The sequence below is a fragment of the Lygodium microphyllum genome, chromosome 27 (genome assembly GCF_053477565.2).
Source record: "Lygodium microphyllum isolate KBCC chromosome 27, Lygodium_microphyllum_v1.1.10, whole genome shotgun sequence".
NCBI lineage: Eukaryota > Viridiplantae > Streptophyta > Polypodiopsida > Schizaeales > Lygodiaceae > Lygodium > Lygodium microphyllum.
This window is the reverse complement of record NC_141161.1, coordinates 52242888-52261709: the sequence shown is the minus strand read 5'-3', so window position 1 is coordinate 52261709 and position 18822 is coordinate 52242888. Positions and strand designations below refer to the sequence as shown.

At 46.5% G+C, this 18822-nt stretch overlaps 1 protein-coding gene across 2 annotated transcripts in view; it reads right to left on the bottom strand.

Annotated features, from left to right (window-relative positions):
- Nucleotides 1-18822, bottom strand: part of LOC148012325 (immunoglobulin) — a 93560-nt gene that overhangs the window by 19217 nt on the left and 55521 nt on the right. For both annotated transcript variants that reach the window (XM_087668705.1, XM_087668704.1), the window contains exons 5-6: nucleotides 18569-18636; nucleotides 17526-17793 (exon numbers count right to left, since the gene is read on the bottom strand). In XM_087668705.1, coding sequence (XP_087524831.1) covers nucleotides 17526-17793; nucleotides 18569-18636 — 336 coding nt within the window. The remainder of the gene's footprint in view (nucleotides 1-17525; nucleotides 17794-18568; nucleotides 18637-18822) is intronic.

Sequence of the window (18822 nt, the reverse complement as noted above, 5' to 3'; positions counted from 1 at the left end):
TCCAATAAAAATCTATCAATCAATTGATGCATATAACCCTGAAAGATTAAATGCTTCAAATAAGACAAGTTGAAGCGCAAAGGGAGTCTATCCAGAAATTGCTTAAAAGGTGCAATGGGTTGAACAAGCATCTCAAGCTATAGAGGAAAATGGTCTGGCAAGGCATATTGCTGCAACACTTTCATTTCCAACATCTCAAGAAGAAAAGCATCATCCTGCATGATGTACATGCGGTCCAACCGCGACCATGTAGTTGTATACTGCGCAGAATGAAAAGTAAACCCTGTAGAAGAAGGGTGTAGCCATGACCAGAGATCTTGCTTAAGTACGGCAAGAGCAAACGCATTCCACACACGGCTTTCCAGAGTATCCATCACCAAATGCTCTGATGCGGACTGTGAAGAATCAATACACATATTAAAATCCCCCATCAAAAAATCCCATCTGCCAAGTGACAAGGAGGTCTGCAAAGTATTCCAAAGATCCCGGCGGAATAAAGGGTCATTTGGAGCATAAAGCCCAAGTAACCATAAGATCTCTCCTTCAAATAAAACTTCAATTACCACAAAACGACCATGTACATCTTTTTTTATAAGAACAGGCTGATATTCCTCATGTACAATCATAAGCACACCAAAATAATGCATGGCATGTGTCCTTGCATAAAACAAGCGAAACCCATAGCAATCCACAACTTTTCGTGCTTCGCAGTGACTCTTGTGCTCAACAGCACACAAGACATCCCACTGATTCTCATGCAATAAACTCGGCATGCTGCTTATTGCGAGAACAAATGCCTCGCACATTCCACGTGGCTATCTTCATGTATATTCAAAAAGAAAATCAGGAACAAGGCAAAGCTTGCCTCGATTTAACCTTTTTTGCTAGAATGTCAAGGACTCCCTCGTCCAAAAAATCAGCTAGCACGGCAAAAGAGTTCTGATGGGCAGATTTAGAGGAAGACGGTGTATCCACTGACTTGGGGATGGAACGGGGATAATGACGATCCTATGGGGTAATCACATTACCTCTAGCATCAAAAGCCAACTTAGCAGATGGGCCCTTCGGACCATCCGTATATACTTTCCTAGTGGGCTAATTGCGAGGAGCAAAAGAAACCATAGCATGAGTAGTGTGCTCTGAAGACAACATGTCTTTCCTACGCACATAAGTACGCAAGGAATCTTATGAAGCATTAGGCACAGTATCTGCCATGTCAGCATCAAATCTTTTACCTTTTTTTGTACGTACATCTACCCAGTCATTGTCACGGGAATCCAAGCCCGAAATATGTTGTTTGCCTTTATCCAAAACTTTAGGTGGCTGGGTCATATCCTGCGACGGAGCATCAAGCACCATATCTTCCATGGGAGACAAAACATGCTCAACATCTGAAGTCAATTGCTTCGCTGGACATTCGGTCATAAAATGCCCCAATTTTCCACACGAAAAACAATGCCCTGCAAAGTTACCCCATTTCAAACGAAAGTGCAAAGGATACATGCCAGAGCAATTAAGACGTAACCAAGCAGGCCTTTTCCGAGCAGTATCCCATAACATACACAAACGGTTACGATTCGTGGCCCTCAAGCTCGGGGGGACCAAAACAATGACCACAACGACCATGGCATCCTTTAAGAGTGGCCAATAGACAGCTGGACAGTTTTCCCACTTCAACCCACACCGGGCATTCGTGTTGAAGCAAGTGCTGAAAATCTGCCATTGGGCGCCATGGCACAACATGGACCAAACGGCGATCAAAGAACAATGGTAGTTTAGTCAGCAGATCGGCACGATGCTTCTCGAATTTCAACAGCACCTCATGAAAGCCTCGGGGCCCAACAAAAATCTCTTCAACACACTCCCCTTGTAGTAGACTTTGCAGCCACTGGTGAATATAGGAAAGCACTGGGATCCTACCAGTGAAGAAGAGTATAATAGCACCTTCATAAAACACTGAGAATGAGCGCAGCGCAAAACATTTTTAGGATCCACAGAGGCTTCCAGAACATCTTCAATTTCAGAGTCTGAAAACGCTTCATGATTATGTTGAACATAATCACCAAGTAGAGTATTGGCAAACTCCAACAAATGCTCCCAGTCAACATCCTGAGAATCCACAGAATCAGAAGCAACCTGAGCATAAGAACATTCCTGATGATCCTGATGATCCATTGTATCTTCCGAAGTATGCTTGGTGCGTTTGCTCACAGGCTGGAAGTCAGGACTAGGTGGCATCTCCTCTGTGCAAGGAACCATATCCTCTGGTTCCTCTGTTTCAGAATCTGGACCAAGGGCTGCCACCATTTGGTCAATAAAATCCATGTCCAGACCAGCCATGTTGTATCACCACTTTAACAACTCTCTCTCTCTCTCTCTCTCTCTCTCTCTCTCTCTGTGTACAGAGGCGGGTCTGCTTTCTTTGTCTGTGCGTAGGGGCAGATTGCACGTGCAACAGCAGAATGTACTGTCTACAGTCTCTGCTCGTCAGTAATCTGCTGCCTCCTGGGCACAGATCTGTCCTTGTAAAATGTCTATCTGTCTGTCCCTGTTACTGTCGTTTCCCAGCCTGTGCAGGGACGTATTCTGCAAGCGCACCCTTTGATCCTGGCGATTCTGCGATACTCTGGTCAGGGCTTCCATGCTGCAGCGCAGCACGATTACAGGTAGGCAGTATGCAGGTCACGTTGGCGGGCCAGGTAGTCAGTGTGCAGGTCACAATGGCAGGCGCCAGGGGCCAGCGCAGGTGACACCGTCCTCGATTCCCCCTCGCTCTTTCTCTCTGTCGCTTTCTCTGCCTGAGTCCTGCGCACAGGGGCCGCGCAGAGTTGCGCAGGCCTGTGGACGTGATGCTGCGCGAGAAGGCAGGGGCGCGAGGCTGGGATCAATTCGCCGTGCAGGGAGGGTCAGGCATGGTTGCCATCGCCACAGACGATCGCCATCGCAGCATTCACTCTCTCTCTCTCTCTCTCTCACACACACACACATGGATCAAGTTAGATGCCAAGGAGATAAAGGACCACATCACACGAGATAGAAGTGATGGGGTAGACATGGCACACAGATTGGTCTTTATTATGCTTTATGTTGATGAAGTTGTCTTGGTCTCTGAATCACAGGAGGGTCTATACTAACATCTCCATGCTATACATGATTTCTACACACTAAGGAGGTTGATTGTGAATCTTGGAAAAACTGAGATCTTGATCTTTCACATATCAGCCCCAATATGGAAGAGATCTGTTTTCTCTCTAGGAGCAAGACAAGTGGAGGTAGTTGACTCATATATCTATTGGAAGTTACATTTACCATATCCACTTGGAGATTCACCATGTCAATCCAACAAAAAAGTGGCTCACATGACCATGCACACTTCCATGAGCGACCGCATGCAGAGGTGGAGAGAGAATGCCATCATGCACACTTCCATGAGCAACTACACACGAGGTGGTTGTTTGATACATTGGCAACACCATCCATGATGTATGAAAGATCTGGACCCCTAATTCAGTGACATCCCTATGGATGCAGCTAGAGAGACCACAAATCGTCATGCTCTCACACATGATCCGCAGCAAACCATCAATACCACATGAAATTATCAAAGCCAAATTTGCAACACCCCATGATGATGGAAGCCCTTTTTCAAACCAACTTCCTCATACACAAGAGTATAAGGTATGCATCCAAACAAATTGCCTAGGAGAACTTTCAAACCTTCTAGGCAGCTACCACAATGCAAGAGATGGGATCTCATGGTATGCACAAGTAGAGTAGTGGCTCCTAGGATAAACACAAAGAACTGAACCAAAAAAAAAAAACATAAGGACTCAAATATAATGAATTTGAAAAACAAAATCCATATGCCAAGGCACAATGTACAAAGACACAAGCTATGTGCAGCCAACAGAGTGCTCCTGGTCTTCCTCTCTCCAACAAGACATAGTGTGGTTGTATCAGGTGATTGTGAAGTGGAGGAGGAGCTGCCTTAAATAGGCAAAAATAATACAAAATAAAGAGCAGGTCTACCAGCATTAAATATGGCTAAAGATACAGGTCATCCACTATTAAATACGCACCACTTCAGAATCAAATGCACATAGCCTATGAGGCCTAACACTCAGGATATATACATCGCTAACACCCTCTCTCAAATTATGGGTGATGAGTACAAATATACAATGATGAAAGACGCATCATGGTACATACAACAATGACAATTAGATAGGACCATGGATATCCAAGCAGTGGATGAACAAGCCACCACAAGGGTGCCTTAGAAACACATTGATGTTGATGTCAATTATATTGATCCCTAACCACAAAGAGTAGAAATAGTTGAATATCAATGCATGTCACAAACCAACTCTACAAAAAAAAACAAGAACAGAGCTCCTTGTCATTGCGCTGCTGCCCGCCATCACACCTCCCCCCTCCCTCCTATCGCGCCACCGTGCCTTCCCTCCCTCCTGTCGCGCTGCGCTCCCTCACCCTCCTGACGTACTGCACCCCCCTTCCCATTAGCTCCTTCTCCTCACGCTAGCACCGGCCTAATCACCCCCCGCCCTGTTGGCTACCAAGCAACCTCCTTCTCATGCTCCCCCCCCACCTTGTTGGCCACTAGGAAACCCCTACGCCACCCCATGCCTGTAATTGCCCCCCCCCCCCACACACTGCCCCCACCTCCCTCACCTTGCAGCCCCATCCGGCAGGTCCCCCACCGGCATGTTCCCATCGGGAGCCGGCCATCCATGGGGTCCAGCACCTCCCCCACCGCCAGAAAACAGCATCCGCCCCTCCTCGCCATCGCCCTCCTCCCCCCCCCCTCCCCCCCCGGTTGCTCCCTCCATTTGCAGCAACACTCCCCCCCCCCCCCCCCAACAACACAGCAGCATGATTGGTAGGTTCTCAATAGGGATGCACAATGGAAACCTCTAGTCAAACACCGATGCATTCGGCGAGTGTCCCCCCAATCAAACACCTTGCGTGTCGTCCTCTCTGAGGAACAGCTCTTAGCCGTCCGTGCCACAAAGTTGGAGCTAAAAGAAATAGCGATCTTTGGTCAGGTCATAGGACACTCCCCATCCAGGGCCCAACTTCAGGATTGGCTTCACTCCACGCTGCGCATTGGCACAACGCAAATCGTAGAGGCGGTTCTCAAGGATCAAGGGATCTTCATGGTACAACTCACCTTGGCAGACACAGTCTGTGAGCTAGTGGCTAGCTCACCCTATGTTTCCACGAAGGGGGTCATCTACATGGTTCCCTGGTACAGTTGCTTCACAATGAAGGCATTCCCGCTCCACAACAGATTCCTTAGACATCAGGTCACCCTACTCTTCCTCGGACTGGCGGTAGAGTATCGCAAATTAGTGGACTTTGGGCAACTCTTCCGCACTATCCTTCCCGCTTTCTTCGCAGACGCAGTGACAGCTGCAAGAGTCCCAAAGGTACGAGTGGCAATGAAAGAAACAAAGAATATACCATAGTTTCTGGAGATTGAGATAGACGGACACTCTTTCAGGCAACAGGTTATTGTGACTGAGCAGCTAGGGCAGTGCCTGCGTTGCCATGACTTTGGGCATTAGGCAACAGATTGCGCACACTTCGGAGCCAAGGTGGCTTCGTCGACAGGCCCACAAGTGGACACACACGGCTTTACACAGGTCCAAAGACAACAGAGAGGGAGACGACAGGGAGGGCCGCAATCAGCCCCTCAAACACGGCCACGGCAACAAGGAGCAGGAGAGCGAGAGTCACCCCTTGACAAAGCACCATGGGGCCCCCCCCTCCTCAACCCACTCGGTAGGACCACAGGCCTCCACATCCACCTCCCATGGAGGCGTCACACACCACCTCACCCGAGGACCCACATCCCTCACACCCTCCCGCCCCCCCTCCTCCCCACAGTTTCCCCCCCGACCCTAGTCCACAGCCGCCCCCCCCCCAACACCCGCCTTGTGCCTCCGACCACCGCACCATCCCTCGATCCTCCCCCCCCTCCCCCCCGCCGATCAATCCCCCTAATCCCCACCCAATACAAGTGACCCCTCCCCCCACAGGAGGTGAGGAGCCCCATACGCCAACATTTCTCCACTCACCAGCAACCTAGCTCCCCCCCTCCCTACACAGCCACCAGCTCATCTGTCCATGCCACCTATCACAATTTCCCGATACAGGTGCAGCTGCTACGACACAAGTTTTTTCGCAATGGTCTGTGGTCTTACCTAAGAGTTGCGGAGCGCGGAGAGTTACCACTACCTCGAGGTGAGAATCTTCATGGTACACAAGTCAAGGAGCGGCAAGGTCCATCTACTAGCACCACTGGATGGACCAAACTATGCTTTCTTCCTTCAAATCTCTCATACAAGAGACTAGACGATGACACAGATAGAGGAGGAGGTGAAGAGTCAAGTGGCAAACCATAACTCCCAGTGGATGGGAGAAGGAGGACTAGCACTCTTCTCCCAACAGTGGCCAAGTTGCATGATGGACATTAACTGATGGGCTGGGGCTGAGGTCCCACATTTGAGCACTATCTTTCGAGCCCCTCCGCAGTGGAGAGATCCGATGGATGTGATCGAGTGGCCCCTGGCACAAGCGGCCTGTTTCTACAAGTGTACAGAGTCACACCTCTTAGCCTGGCTGATATATGCCCTGGTGGTACCACCAGGTGCATCTATCACCCCCATGGTCCGCCCGAGGGCTACCATGGGGGAATGGAGTTCACCGTCCACGCCTGCATCAAAGCGTATCCGCATACCCCATAGCTCTTCTTCTTCGTCAATAGCTTCCACACTGAACAGATGTCTATTCGGTCAGTCACAAGTTTCCCTATGAATTTACATCTTGCATCCTGGAATGTGAACAATCTCCACTACAGTGGGGCACGTGGTTCCAAAAAGTTGATTGTTCGACGGGAGCTGCAGCCTATCCTTGCCGGACGGATCGGCATCTTACTTTTGCACGGGCACAAGCTCACTCCCACCCAGGCCCAACGGGTAGGAAAGGTACTCCTAAGCAATTCACACACTTATTGGGAGCACACCATCGGTGCCCACGACAGGAGTGGAGACGTATGCACCTCTTTTGGCCCGAGCCTCACGGCCTATGTACGGGACCACAGGACGATTGTGGCAGGAAGGGTTCTATGGATCAGATTGGATATTGGGGACTTGTGCCTTGGAGTCCTCAATGTCTATGCCCCTACTGAGGTTAGGGCACACAGCAGATTCTGGGTGGAGATTGCAGCAGGACTCCTAGAGGTGGACTCTTGGATTGTTGAAGGAGACTTCAACAACTTGAAGGCCTTAGAGAACCAGCAGGGAAGAGGAAGAAACTACCACGGCATGGCTAGGGAGGAGCACGAGGCATGGGAGGCCTTCTTATTGGCAGTAGGAGCATGTGATGCTTGGAGAGACCCAGTTATCCACAGGAGGGAGAGGTCGTTGGACTTCTCTTGGGAACACAAGCGGCTAGGCAGAGTTTGCTGGAGTGGCTGGACAGGTTTTATGTGGGAAGGTGGGGATGCTCTCCCAGAGGCCAGATAGGGCAATTGGCTGGCACCACTTCGTCTAATCACTGCCCGGTTCTCCTAACACTTGATACCCCAACCTCTTCCTTAGACACACAATCTTACTCGATCTACAAGAGGGAGGAGGTGAAGAGACAGATTGAGCAAATTTGGACTATGGAGTGGGGCAAGAGAGACTGGATTGCAGGGGAGGTTGCAGAGGTCCTAACCGAGTTGAGCAGTATCTCCCAGGAGGCAACCCTACAAGCCAAGCAACAAAGCTGGGAGGAGAAGAGAGCACTCCGATGGGATATAGCAACCACGCAGAGACTGCTACGGAGGCACTAGGGGATCCCATCCTCCATGCACAGGAGGTGCGCGCACGAGCAACCCTCGCTGGCCTAGAGAACAGGCGCTTGGAGTATTCATTCCGCACCTCAGCAGCCTTTTGGGCATGGAAGGGGGACATGATAAGCAGAGAGTTTTTCCAAGTGCATCAGCCCCACACCTCAGGAGAGCAAATATATAGCCTTCAGGATCAGTATGGCTGGATTCTCTCTAGCCCAAATGGGGTGATGGAGATTGCCACTGACTACTACAGACGCCTTTTTCAATAGTAGACAACCTCAATCAGAGGACAGCGATATAGACAACAGGTCTGGGATCACATCTCGTCCCTCGTCACATAGAGGAGATGGAACGCTCCCTCCTAGACCCCTTCACAAAGAAGGAACTAGAGGAGGCTTTCCATGCATAGGATGGGCAAAAATGCCTGGGAGAGTATGGCCTTTCTAAGGCCTTCTTCACTACCTACTGGGAGGTGGTGAAGGACCCCCTACTGTTGGCCTTCCAAGAGATTTTCAGCTCAAGACGGATGCCAGGGAGTCTATCAGCAGGTCTTATCAGTCTCCTCCCCAAAGGGGGAGACCGGTTGGAGCTATCCCACTGGAGACCAATCACACTGTTGTCAATAGCCTATAAGGCACTGGCCAAGATGATTGGTAGGTGACTACGCCCTATGCTTCTAGACATCATTCATGATACACAGACAGGCTTTGTCCAAGATAGGAGCATCATTGACAATGTCTTTGAGGTGACAAAGTGGGCCCAGCACAGTGGTCACGGATTGGCGGTACTACTCCTGGACTTCGAGAAAGCCTATGACAGGGTTGACTGGGATTTCTTAGAGTGCACCATGGTGAGGTTGGGCTTCCCTCAGGCATGGATCCGCGGAGTCTCCGCACTTTACAAATCGAGCTAGCAACAGGGTTCTCATAGGTGGCAGGTGAGGGGAGGGGTTTCGGCTGGAGAGATCGGTCCGGTAGGGCTGCCCTCTGGCCCCATATCTATTCCTACTCTTTGCAGAGGCGATGTCTCACTTCCTCAGATCACGTGTGAGCGGGTTACGTGGCCTCTGACTTTCGGTGAGAGAGGAGACGGAGCTGTTAGACTCAAAGTATGTAGATGATATGGCACTCTACATAGAGGACGATGAGCTGATGCTAGAGAGAGTGAGACTAGCTCTCATGGTGTTTTGCACTGCAACAAGAGCGAAAATCAATTGGCGAAAGCCGGTTGGTTTTCTTATGAACCAGGACTCTAGCACGGAGTGGGGCGTCCACTTGGGATTTAGATGGGCATGCAATGGGCAGAGGGCAAACCTTCAGTTACCTAGGGTTCCAGGTGGGACTCGACATCACTCCTGCCCAGCAGTTTCTTTCAATCCTCGACTCTATTCAGCGGAAGCTAACCTACTGGAGTACTGCTCGCCTTTCCCTAGCGAGCCGAGCCCTAGTGCTTAACCAAGCCCTCCTAGCGACACCTTGGTATATCGCCTCGTGTTAGTGATTTTCCTCATCCTGTGTAGTTCAACTTCACCACATCATGCAGAATTTTCTCTGAGCCGGGTCAATCGTTTCTAGGGACTCCCGAGCCAAGGTGGCGTGGGTGACCATCATCCGGCATTGGTCAGAGGGAGAGCTTGGGATCATAGACCCAGAGTATCAGAGTCTATCCCTTTTGGGCAAGCTAGTAGTCCGCAGTCTCACACCAGGAGGGCAGACATGGAAGGTCCTATTGCAAGAGGATCTCCAGGAGTGTAGACCAAGGCTTGGTGATGATTGGAGGCCGTCCTTGAGATGGATCTTCACAACCGCCCAAATCACGCCCCCCAGATCCTCCTTCCTTCACAGCCTACTTCGTGTGTGGCAAGGTCTCCGTAAGGCCCTAATTCAAAGCCCCCCCAGTTGCCAGAAGGAGATAGACCGCCAGTCAGTGATCAAGAACCCCTAAGTCACAGATCAGGATGGGGTACAGATTGACAAGCGCCCCCACATCCAATGGGTTGGTTGGGAGGCTGGCCCGGCTCGTACCATCAAGACATGGCGAGAGGTGTACAAGATGGTGGACCAGGAGGTGTTGCAGCGGGCATCAAGTTGCCAAAGAGGAGTTGAGTTGAGGAGAAGGGAGATTGACGCAGCGATACCTCAGGAGTGGCTTGACCCCCCGATACGAGAGCCAGTAGAGCCCGATGAGATATGGGCCACTAGGTTTTCACCAACAGGTATCCCCCTACACGTGGCAAGTAGAGTGGGCAGCGCCCCACATGGGACTTTCTTCACTGTGCATGAGGGGGGGCGTCTGGTCCTTGACAAAGGACAGCAGGATGAGGGGATAGTTGTCCTTCCATGGAGGAGGATTCGGGTGGTTGGCCTTCAAGGGAAGACAAGGCATCTGGACCCTTATGTGTTCTAGGAGGAGCTCCAGGAGTGGCGCCTCTGGATATGGGAGAGCACGCCACTTAATGAGCTAGAGTGGAACCTTGGAGAGTGGCTATGGCCAGCCACTATGGTCGCCAATAAGCCACCGAGATTCCTGGAGTACACAGTCAAGATTGGCAGACTCATATTGATGCAGAAGGACATGGATTGGGCGCCTTCGTGTAGCAGATACTGGGCGGAGCACAACATCACAGATGCTTTCCAGCGGACTTTCTGGCGCCGCCTATGGGACAACTAAAGGCCAAGGAGGGTATCGTATTTCTTATGGCTGTTGGCACATGGAGGCCCGGCGGTGGGGAGTTGGTTAGCCCAGATGCAAAAGGATGGTGGTTGTAAACGCTGCACACAGTAGTTTCTAGAAACTCCAAAGCACTGCCTTTGGTTGTGTGAGGCGGCGCAGTTCATGTGGAGAGGAGCATGCCGCATTCTCCTCCGTATAGCACCCAGCCTTGGATGTATCTCATGGGGAGCTTTCTTCTGGCAGGCAATTAGCCAAGACCGTCACCTTTTGTACGAGGTTGGGATGCAGGACACAATCTTCATCATTGAGGCTAGGTTCGGCTCGGAGGATCTACCCATCCACCAAAAACTGGAGCCCACAACAGACCACTCTCAGGTATGGGAGATCATAGGGAGTCTTACTGGATGGCACATCTAGAAAGCCCAATGTCAAGAGGTTTTTGGCGGGAAAAGACTTTCAATTTAGACGACTTTGGCAAAGCTCTGGACCTCCATCATCCACTCCCTCCGTGGCCAATGGGACCAATTGCACAGTGAGTCTCGAGCTCGTCAGGAGCTCTGTTTTCACTTTATGCGCACTTGGGGCAGCCAGGACCTGTTCTTTGTGATGCAAGCAGGCAGCCCCAAATGGCGATACAAAACCCCCCCCCCCCCCCCCATGGCTTCTTGCCCCCATCCCCCCAAACTGCCTTGAGAGGCTTGTACACATGATTTATTTATGACCTTGCACCAGCTCCAACTAGTCTATCGAGCATGAGCATTCCGTTGTAATCCGTCTTTTCGAGTAATATAATCAGCCACATTTTACTTGCAAAAAAACTTCACAAAAAGCACTATCATGGCCATGGATTCCCTACCTTTTGCCACACCGCCCAAAGTGTCCCCTCACATGAAAACAAACTAGGACCAAAGACCACTCTCTATCAAACATCCTTCATGAACCTGAAAGGCAATCCAACTCCGGGATTTGAATTTGCCAAACTTAGTCAATGCATATAGGGAGCCACGCTCAAGGTCCACCACACCTGCACATGGATGAGGTTGGAATACCCCACGACCCACCCACCCACCCCCCCACTCACACTCCCTCTCTAACAATAGTCCTAAGGGATGATGGCACAAGTAGAGGTAGAAGAATGCTTCTAAGGCTATTGCAGCCTTCGTCGCATGGTCGAAATTGGAGTTAGAATCCAATGAAGAGTCTGAGGAGTTCTTGCCTTCTTCTTCTTCTCCTTATCTTTCCGAAGGTGCCCTTTCTTACCAAAACAGTAGCACTCACCCTTCTTCTTCTACATGTCACCAATCTCTAAAGCAACCAAACCACCCAAAGGGTGGCTGCCAAAATGAGATGGAAGCCTCCCCTGTAATCATAAGTCGGAATCATGACCAAGCAACATGGAGGTCATATGTTGGAAATTGATAGGTGAATTTGATGTCTAAGCTCACGCATGTGCAACACCATCAAACTCCAGAGCTAGTTCATAGAGAACAATCCCCACCAAATGAGCTTTGAGAAGAGAAGATTGCATATTGTGAAGCTGATCATGGATCTGTGTCACTCGGAGAATGAGTGACTAAATAGTATCAATCGCTTTGCACGAGATATTCTGCAATTGACCATAGAGCATAACAACTCCCATGGTCAACGGAGCCTCATACATAAGCTAGACTTCTCCCACACCGCCGGAGACGTCCTACAAGAGGCAACCACCGAAGACTTACTTCAAGTTGCATCAAAGATGCACTAAACATGCTTTGGTATCGTTGTTGTCCCAATCGTGGACTACTTCCTCATAACTATCTTTGCTCCAATCAAATGGAATACAAGATGGCTTTTGGCAATGCCATCGGAAAGTCAATTCTACACAAAAGACGCTTTTATCACTGCACTTGATGTTATATAGTCAAGACCTTTAAGCTGGTCATCAGTGTTGCAGCATGAAGGAAGCATTTAGATGATATGCAAAGAAGATAAGTAGGTTTTGATACTAGGAGCAATAGATGCTAAAAGATAGAGCTATTGTAAACACAAACGAATGGAACAAAAGAACAAGAATACAAGAACTCAAATATAGTGACCTCCGGCAATGGACTCCATAGACCAAGGCACAAGAGTGTGTAGAAAGGCACGGGTTGTGGGCAACCAGCAAAGTGCTCCCGGTCTCCCTCTCTCCAACAGGATGCAGTGCGCCCATATCAGATGATTGTGAAATGGAGGGCCTGCCTTAAACAGGCAGAATAATATAAAATAAAAAGCAGGTTGGCCAGCATTAAATATAGCCAAAAATACAGGTCGTCCAGCATTAGACATGCACCACGTCAGAAATGAAATGCACTCAGCCTATGAGCCCTAACACTCAGGCGATGTATATCGCTAATAGGATCAACATGGACAACCTCCCTCCTTCCAATATGACCCAGACTGCCCCTCCATAGACCTTTTTCACACTGAGAGAAACTTGGTAGTGGGCAACGATCTCTATTAGCTACATATATAGCATACATAGATTACAGCCTGACAGCCCCTCCCCTCGAAGATGTCATCCTACAAGGACATCTATGACCCAGACTGCCCCTCCATGAAAGAACAATATGAAAAATATGAGTTGTTGGTTCAATTCCCAGGGTCTCATGGTTACACAGCCACAAATAATTCTCAGTATATGTGATTATTATTCATCCCCTTTGGACTTGGTAGAGCTGGTTTTATATTGTTCATGCAGCCTAGGGCTATATATTCAATTCCCTTTGTGATCAAGGCACACGAGTGGGCACCAACTTGGTGTGGACATTTCAAAGGGCCAAAGTGGAGCATGTTTTGTTGCATTGCCCTCATAGAAAGAGTCCAAGTTGGGACGGATTACTAAATGAACTAGTTGGAGAATACATGGAGCATCTCAAGACTCCCCTCACTCCCATTTGACAAGAGATATATTTTATTAAATCTTTACTAAGGTTTTGGCAAAGAGGTTGTAGAAAACACTTCCCGCATTAATTCATCCTCAACAGTGTGGTTTATCAAGGGTTCGAGTATTTTGCATAATATCTTCAATGTTTAGCTAGGGTTTGATCACACACACACCCCTTGACAAGAGGTGGGAATGGTCCAACTTGACGTAGAAAAAGCTTATGACCATATCGAATGTCCTTTTTACAAGTACTGATGGCTGCTATGGGTTTTGGCCTTTGAATGACTAATGCCATAGATACTATTAGTCAAGGTTGGACAAGAGAAATTGTTCTTAATGGAGTGGCCTCTAAAGAGATTACTATTTTTTGTTCTCTATGGCAAGGATGCCCTTTCAGCCCTTTATTGTTTGCTTTGTTCATTCATTCAATGTTGAGTCTACTAGATTAACTTGCCTTCGATAGATATATTGTGGGTCTCAACCTTCCTAGTGGTGTGAAGTTTGTTGACCAAATGACAATTCCATGTTTATCAAGGCTAGGAAAAATCTGGCAAGAGCTATGGTTGCTTGGACTTGGTTTATATTGGCATCAAGATTGCATAACAATATGTGAAAATCAACTCTTTCTAGCCACATGGAAAGAGATTCGACTAACTTGGGATAGCAAGGCAAGATAGTTCCTAGAGGGATGATTACCAAACATTCGAGTTATCCCATTGAGGTGGATATGACACCTAAGATTTGTTGGACTGGATGCCTGGTCGTGTAAGGGATAACTTTGAACACTGCAAATCTCAAAGTTGGCCATTGCATGCTCATCTCAAACTGCCAAAGAGTGTTATGATAGTATGATTTCCTTCTTCCTACAATTGTTACCTTGGACTTGGAAATCCTAGAATGAATTGGTGTAACCAATTTAATTTATGCTTTGGAAGAAACAAGAAAGTCGTTTTGGTCAGACTTAGGTGTCTTGGGACCATGTCATTACTCCCAAGCCTATGGGTGGGGAGGCTCTTTTGGATATCAAGAAACTTGTGGTGGCTCTTCAATTAGCTCTCTTACAGAACATTGTGTTTGGAGCAGCACCCCCAAGTGGATATTGCAAAAGATTTTATTAAGGAGGCGGGAGTTTCGCATGGCAATACACATATTCAGGCCTCTTGGCTGAATGTTTTGAATTCTACTTGAAGGATCAAATGTCTGAGTGAAATTTATTATCACATTTTATCTCTTCTTGGAAAGACCTATCATCATTTACTAGTTGATGACCCACTAGAATCTAGGTGGTAGGCAAAATGCCAATTCCTTACTTACAAGCTGAAGTGTCCATTGTTTCTAGATTGCTGTGTTGGCCGAATAAATCATTGTTCTGACACAAGTTGAATAGAATGGCACGATTAGGTCTGAAGATGGTGAGAGGTTCTCCTATTCTTTTCTGGTCAAGACTTAATCTTTTCATGGTTTGCAACAATATAACTGCATACCTCGAAATCAGAGGTTAGTGTGGTCTAGGCTTTTGAGAACTTTGAGGTTGGAGTTTCACCCATCATAATGATTTTCTTCAACTTTCAACAAATGCGATGTACCATAAGATGTTACAGAATACAACTTCTGTAGAAATCAAGTCCTCTATCTATCTCCTTGCAGACTTACTGAGCTTGTATGCATGCCATCAATGAAAGGATACAATCTACTAGCTGGCTGTTCATTTACTATCCATGTATATTAGTCTCTGTGTTGTTTGAACTGTTGAGATATATTTCGACCTCTCATATCAGCACCTTGGGTTCTTCTAAACTTATATGATGCTAGGGTTGTGATCTCTAAAGGAGAAACATGGTGGAGGTTCTATGCCTCTTTTCTATGATGTGAATGGAGTTCTTGGATTGAGGATTAATACTGTGCTTCTTCTTGTGTTTTCTGCAACGTTTATCACAGTGGTACCTTAGATAGAGAAAAAAGCCAAAAAACAATGCAATCTATTGGCTATAGTGTAAATGAGTCCTCCCTCTATCTCCTTACAATGTAACTAAAGGTTCTATGCATGATACATTGAAGAAAAATGTATATTGGCAGCACTAAAAGAACATGTTTATCCAAGAAAACACTCAATGTTCCAAGGTCAAAAGTTCACCAACAATATCACATAAGCAGCAAGCACTTGACCACAAGTCATGAGTTTTACATCAATGTGCCATGAGCTGAAAAAGAAAAGGAATGGAAAAATCCTAAAATTCGTATCCAGAAAGACAAATAAATGCAGACCAAAAGCAAGCCAGAAAACACAAGATGAAGCCATCAGAATATTGATCGTCAATCCAAGAACTGGTCACTCCATCAGTATCACAGAAAAGAGGCAATTAGAAACCTCCACCACATCCTGCTTGTTCAAAGCGATCACAACTCTAACATCATGTGTTGAGAAGGATGCCGAAGAACCCAAGTTGCTGCTCAATATCTTCTTGGAACATCTCCTCCTTCTCTTTGACCTCCTTATCCATGCTTGCAATATCCTCTAGCTTTCCCTGTTGGTTTATACCTAGAGAAGAATTTTCCATGTACTGAAGATACACAATAAATCCAACGTCCTTGTGGATCAGAAGGCATTGCTGTTGATACTTGTGGAAAGGGCAACATGTTTCTCTCTTTCTGAATTCCTCATCAATGAGGTTGAACCTGTCTAGCAAAGTTGACCTGGATGTACTGGTGGCTCCTATGACATCACTATAATGAACAAATCCATTGACTTCCAAACCTTGAACATGTCTATCATAAAAACATCTGTACTCCTTAAGTTTATCTTCAAGATCCTCCAATAACTCCTTCAAATCAAAAGGAACATTGAAAATTTCCCTGATATAGCTAAACTTGGAAGAATTTCCAGTGGTGTGAAAGAAATCAAAGAGCCTATCATCAAAAGTCTCCATTAGCTCCTCCTCATCCATTCCTTCCAAAGATAGCTTTCTCTTTGTCAACAGACGCACAAGAATATCTATTTTGTGTGTGATTATCTAAGTCTTGGATGCCTAGTTTTTCGAGACTGGAGACTCATCAAGGCAACCAGGTGTTATAGTAAAATCAAGTTTTAAAAAGTGGAGGCATGAGAGCAGTTAGAAAACCAAGGGTCTTGAAGCTTTAAGATGGAAAAGCCAAAACAAAGTATGAGAAGCAGATGCTTTTCTCACAACCTGGGATTCATGCACTTTCTTCCATTGTCATACACGTATGGTATGGCACTATAGACCTCCTAATAGATCATTCATTCAAGCCTTGTAATAGAGTCCCCCTTGTTTTATATCCTTTGTAATGGAAGTCCCTTACAAGGCTGTTTTGTATTTTGTATTTTAACTTGGGATAATTCATCCTGAGGGGATTTACTAATAGAATCCTTCTCTTCTCTGAGGGGAAAAAGTTAGATCTTTGTGTTCTTTATTGTGAAGGACCGGCTGTTACAAACACAACCAGGTATAAAAAGAAGATCACTTTTATCTTTGTGGCTTTATCATCAGCCATCTGCTGTTGAAACCATCAGTAAAATTTCATCGCCTTGATCAACAGCTTGCCATTAACAGTTTTTTGTCTGTTCAGAATCCATTACTTGAGAATTGAGATCAGTGCTCACAGACCCGCTACCTAGCTTTGTTTCTTCTCTTGCTGTATGACATCAGCAAGGGCCATGTTTTGTGCAAATGTGTGTGCATACAATGACCCACCTTCTTTGGGTTTATCCACATTCAATGCTTTCTTTTGGATTATTGGACTTTAACTCCATGACTGATTTCCAAGCCCAATATTTGGAAAATGCTTCAACTTAAACCTTAAGCTTCCATAAAGCCTTGCTATATGACACTTTGTGGTGTATTGGTTGTTTGTTCTCTCTACTAACATAATTTTTCATGCAATGCCACCCAGATGGAATATGTAGTAAACTCATATAAACAGTTTTCTCGAGTTTACAAGAAGATCAGCATATGGCACATGATTTGCCATGAGGCTTTTCAGCAGAGTAACCTAAATCTTGAAGTGCAAATAACTAATGGTGCCTCGTCCTGCTTGGAATTATTAAAGAGAACTAAAACTCACTTTCTGATAAATCTGGTCCTTCAGAGTCAGTATCAACTGCCAAAGTCGTCAAATTGTTTGGCTTTCTGCTTGCACCACCAAACATCCCAGACCGTCTGAATAAGGACTCCTTTAACAATGCTTTTGGAGTAGCAGCAGGTGACTGGATGTGAAGCATCCGCTCAAACGGCATAACAAGATTCCTCTTATCTGGACTGGGCAATGCACTTTCAGTAGTTTGACTGATATCCTCATCTTCAATTTCTGAAAGCACATCAGAAGCTCGAGTCTGCATGGTTGACGATGCAAAGAGTCAGATGGGAACGAAGGCCAACATACATATGCAATAACTAATGATAAAAAGTAGGTTCACATGAATTTCAAGAAGGATTATTTTCTATATAATTACTAAGGGCACTGTTCCAATTTCTGATTTCATTGGGACATTTCAGCAAGCTTCGAGTGTGCTTCAAGCAGGTCATTCGAGGATGGCTGACTTTACCTTCTAGCTGATGTATTGCAATTTTGGAGGACTGAAGAGCCTTTACTTCTGAAGCCGTCATTCACAGAAATTTACACAAACTATATTAAAATACAACATCTGATGTTAAAGTGCTAAGTGAAAAGCATGTTGAGACTTGAAGTCCTTAGTTACTTACAAACACCTTTCTGAACAAAAACTCGGTAAACAAACAAAACAGAGCTTAGCGTTTCAGCCAAATCTGCAAACCAATTATGATACTCGTGATTGGGATGCAAAAGAGGGGAACAAGAAAAAGGGTCAGCATTGGTGGGTGCAGTTGCACAAATTGCTCTCACCTTTTTCTAGCTAATTTTGCACATTCTATCTTTGTTGAACCCCCAATGTTATTGCATTGAATCAAAACATTATTACAATGAGACTAAGAAGGAACATGAACAAGAACAAGAACAAAATTGACTGTGAATTGCAGCGTATGTACCCGTACATAGCTGCACCTGTCTAGTCAGGAAAGAAAGAAGCAAATAGAAACAAATCACTTGAAGCTGCACATAGCTTAAAAGTGCAGTTATAGCATACTCACCCAGTCATTCTCATCATTTTTTTCCTTCCAGAAAATCTCCACGTGAACTGTTGATTGAGGAACAATCCCTGCGCCCTCCAATGGACAAAAAACCATGCCTATGTTAACATATTTGGCTTTTCAAAAATTACCCCAAAAAAGAAGAGTGGTTAAAAAACAAAGAGATTGTTCATGCCATGATAATGCATTCTTCTGAAGTATCACATGATACAAACCCAAAAGGTGGAAGGAAAAGTCTTGCAAGCAACAAAGGC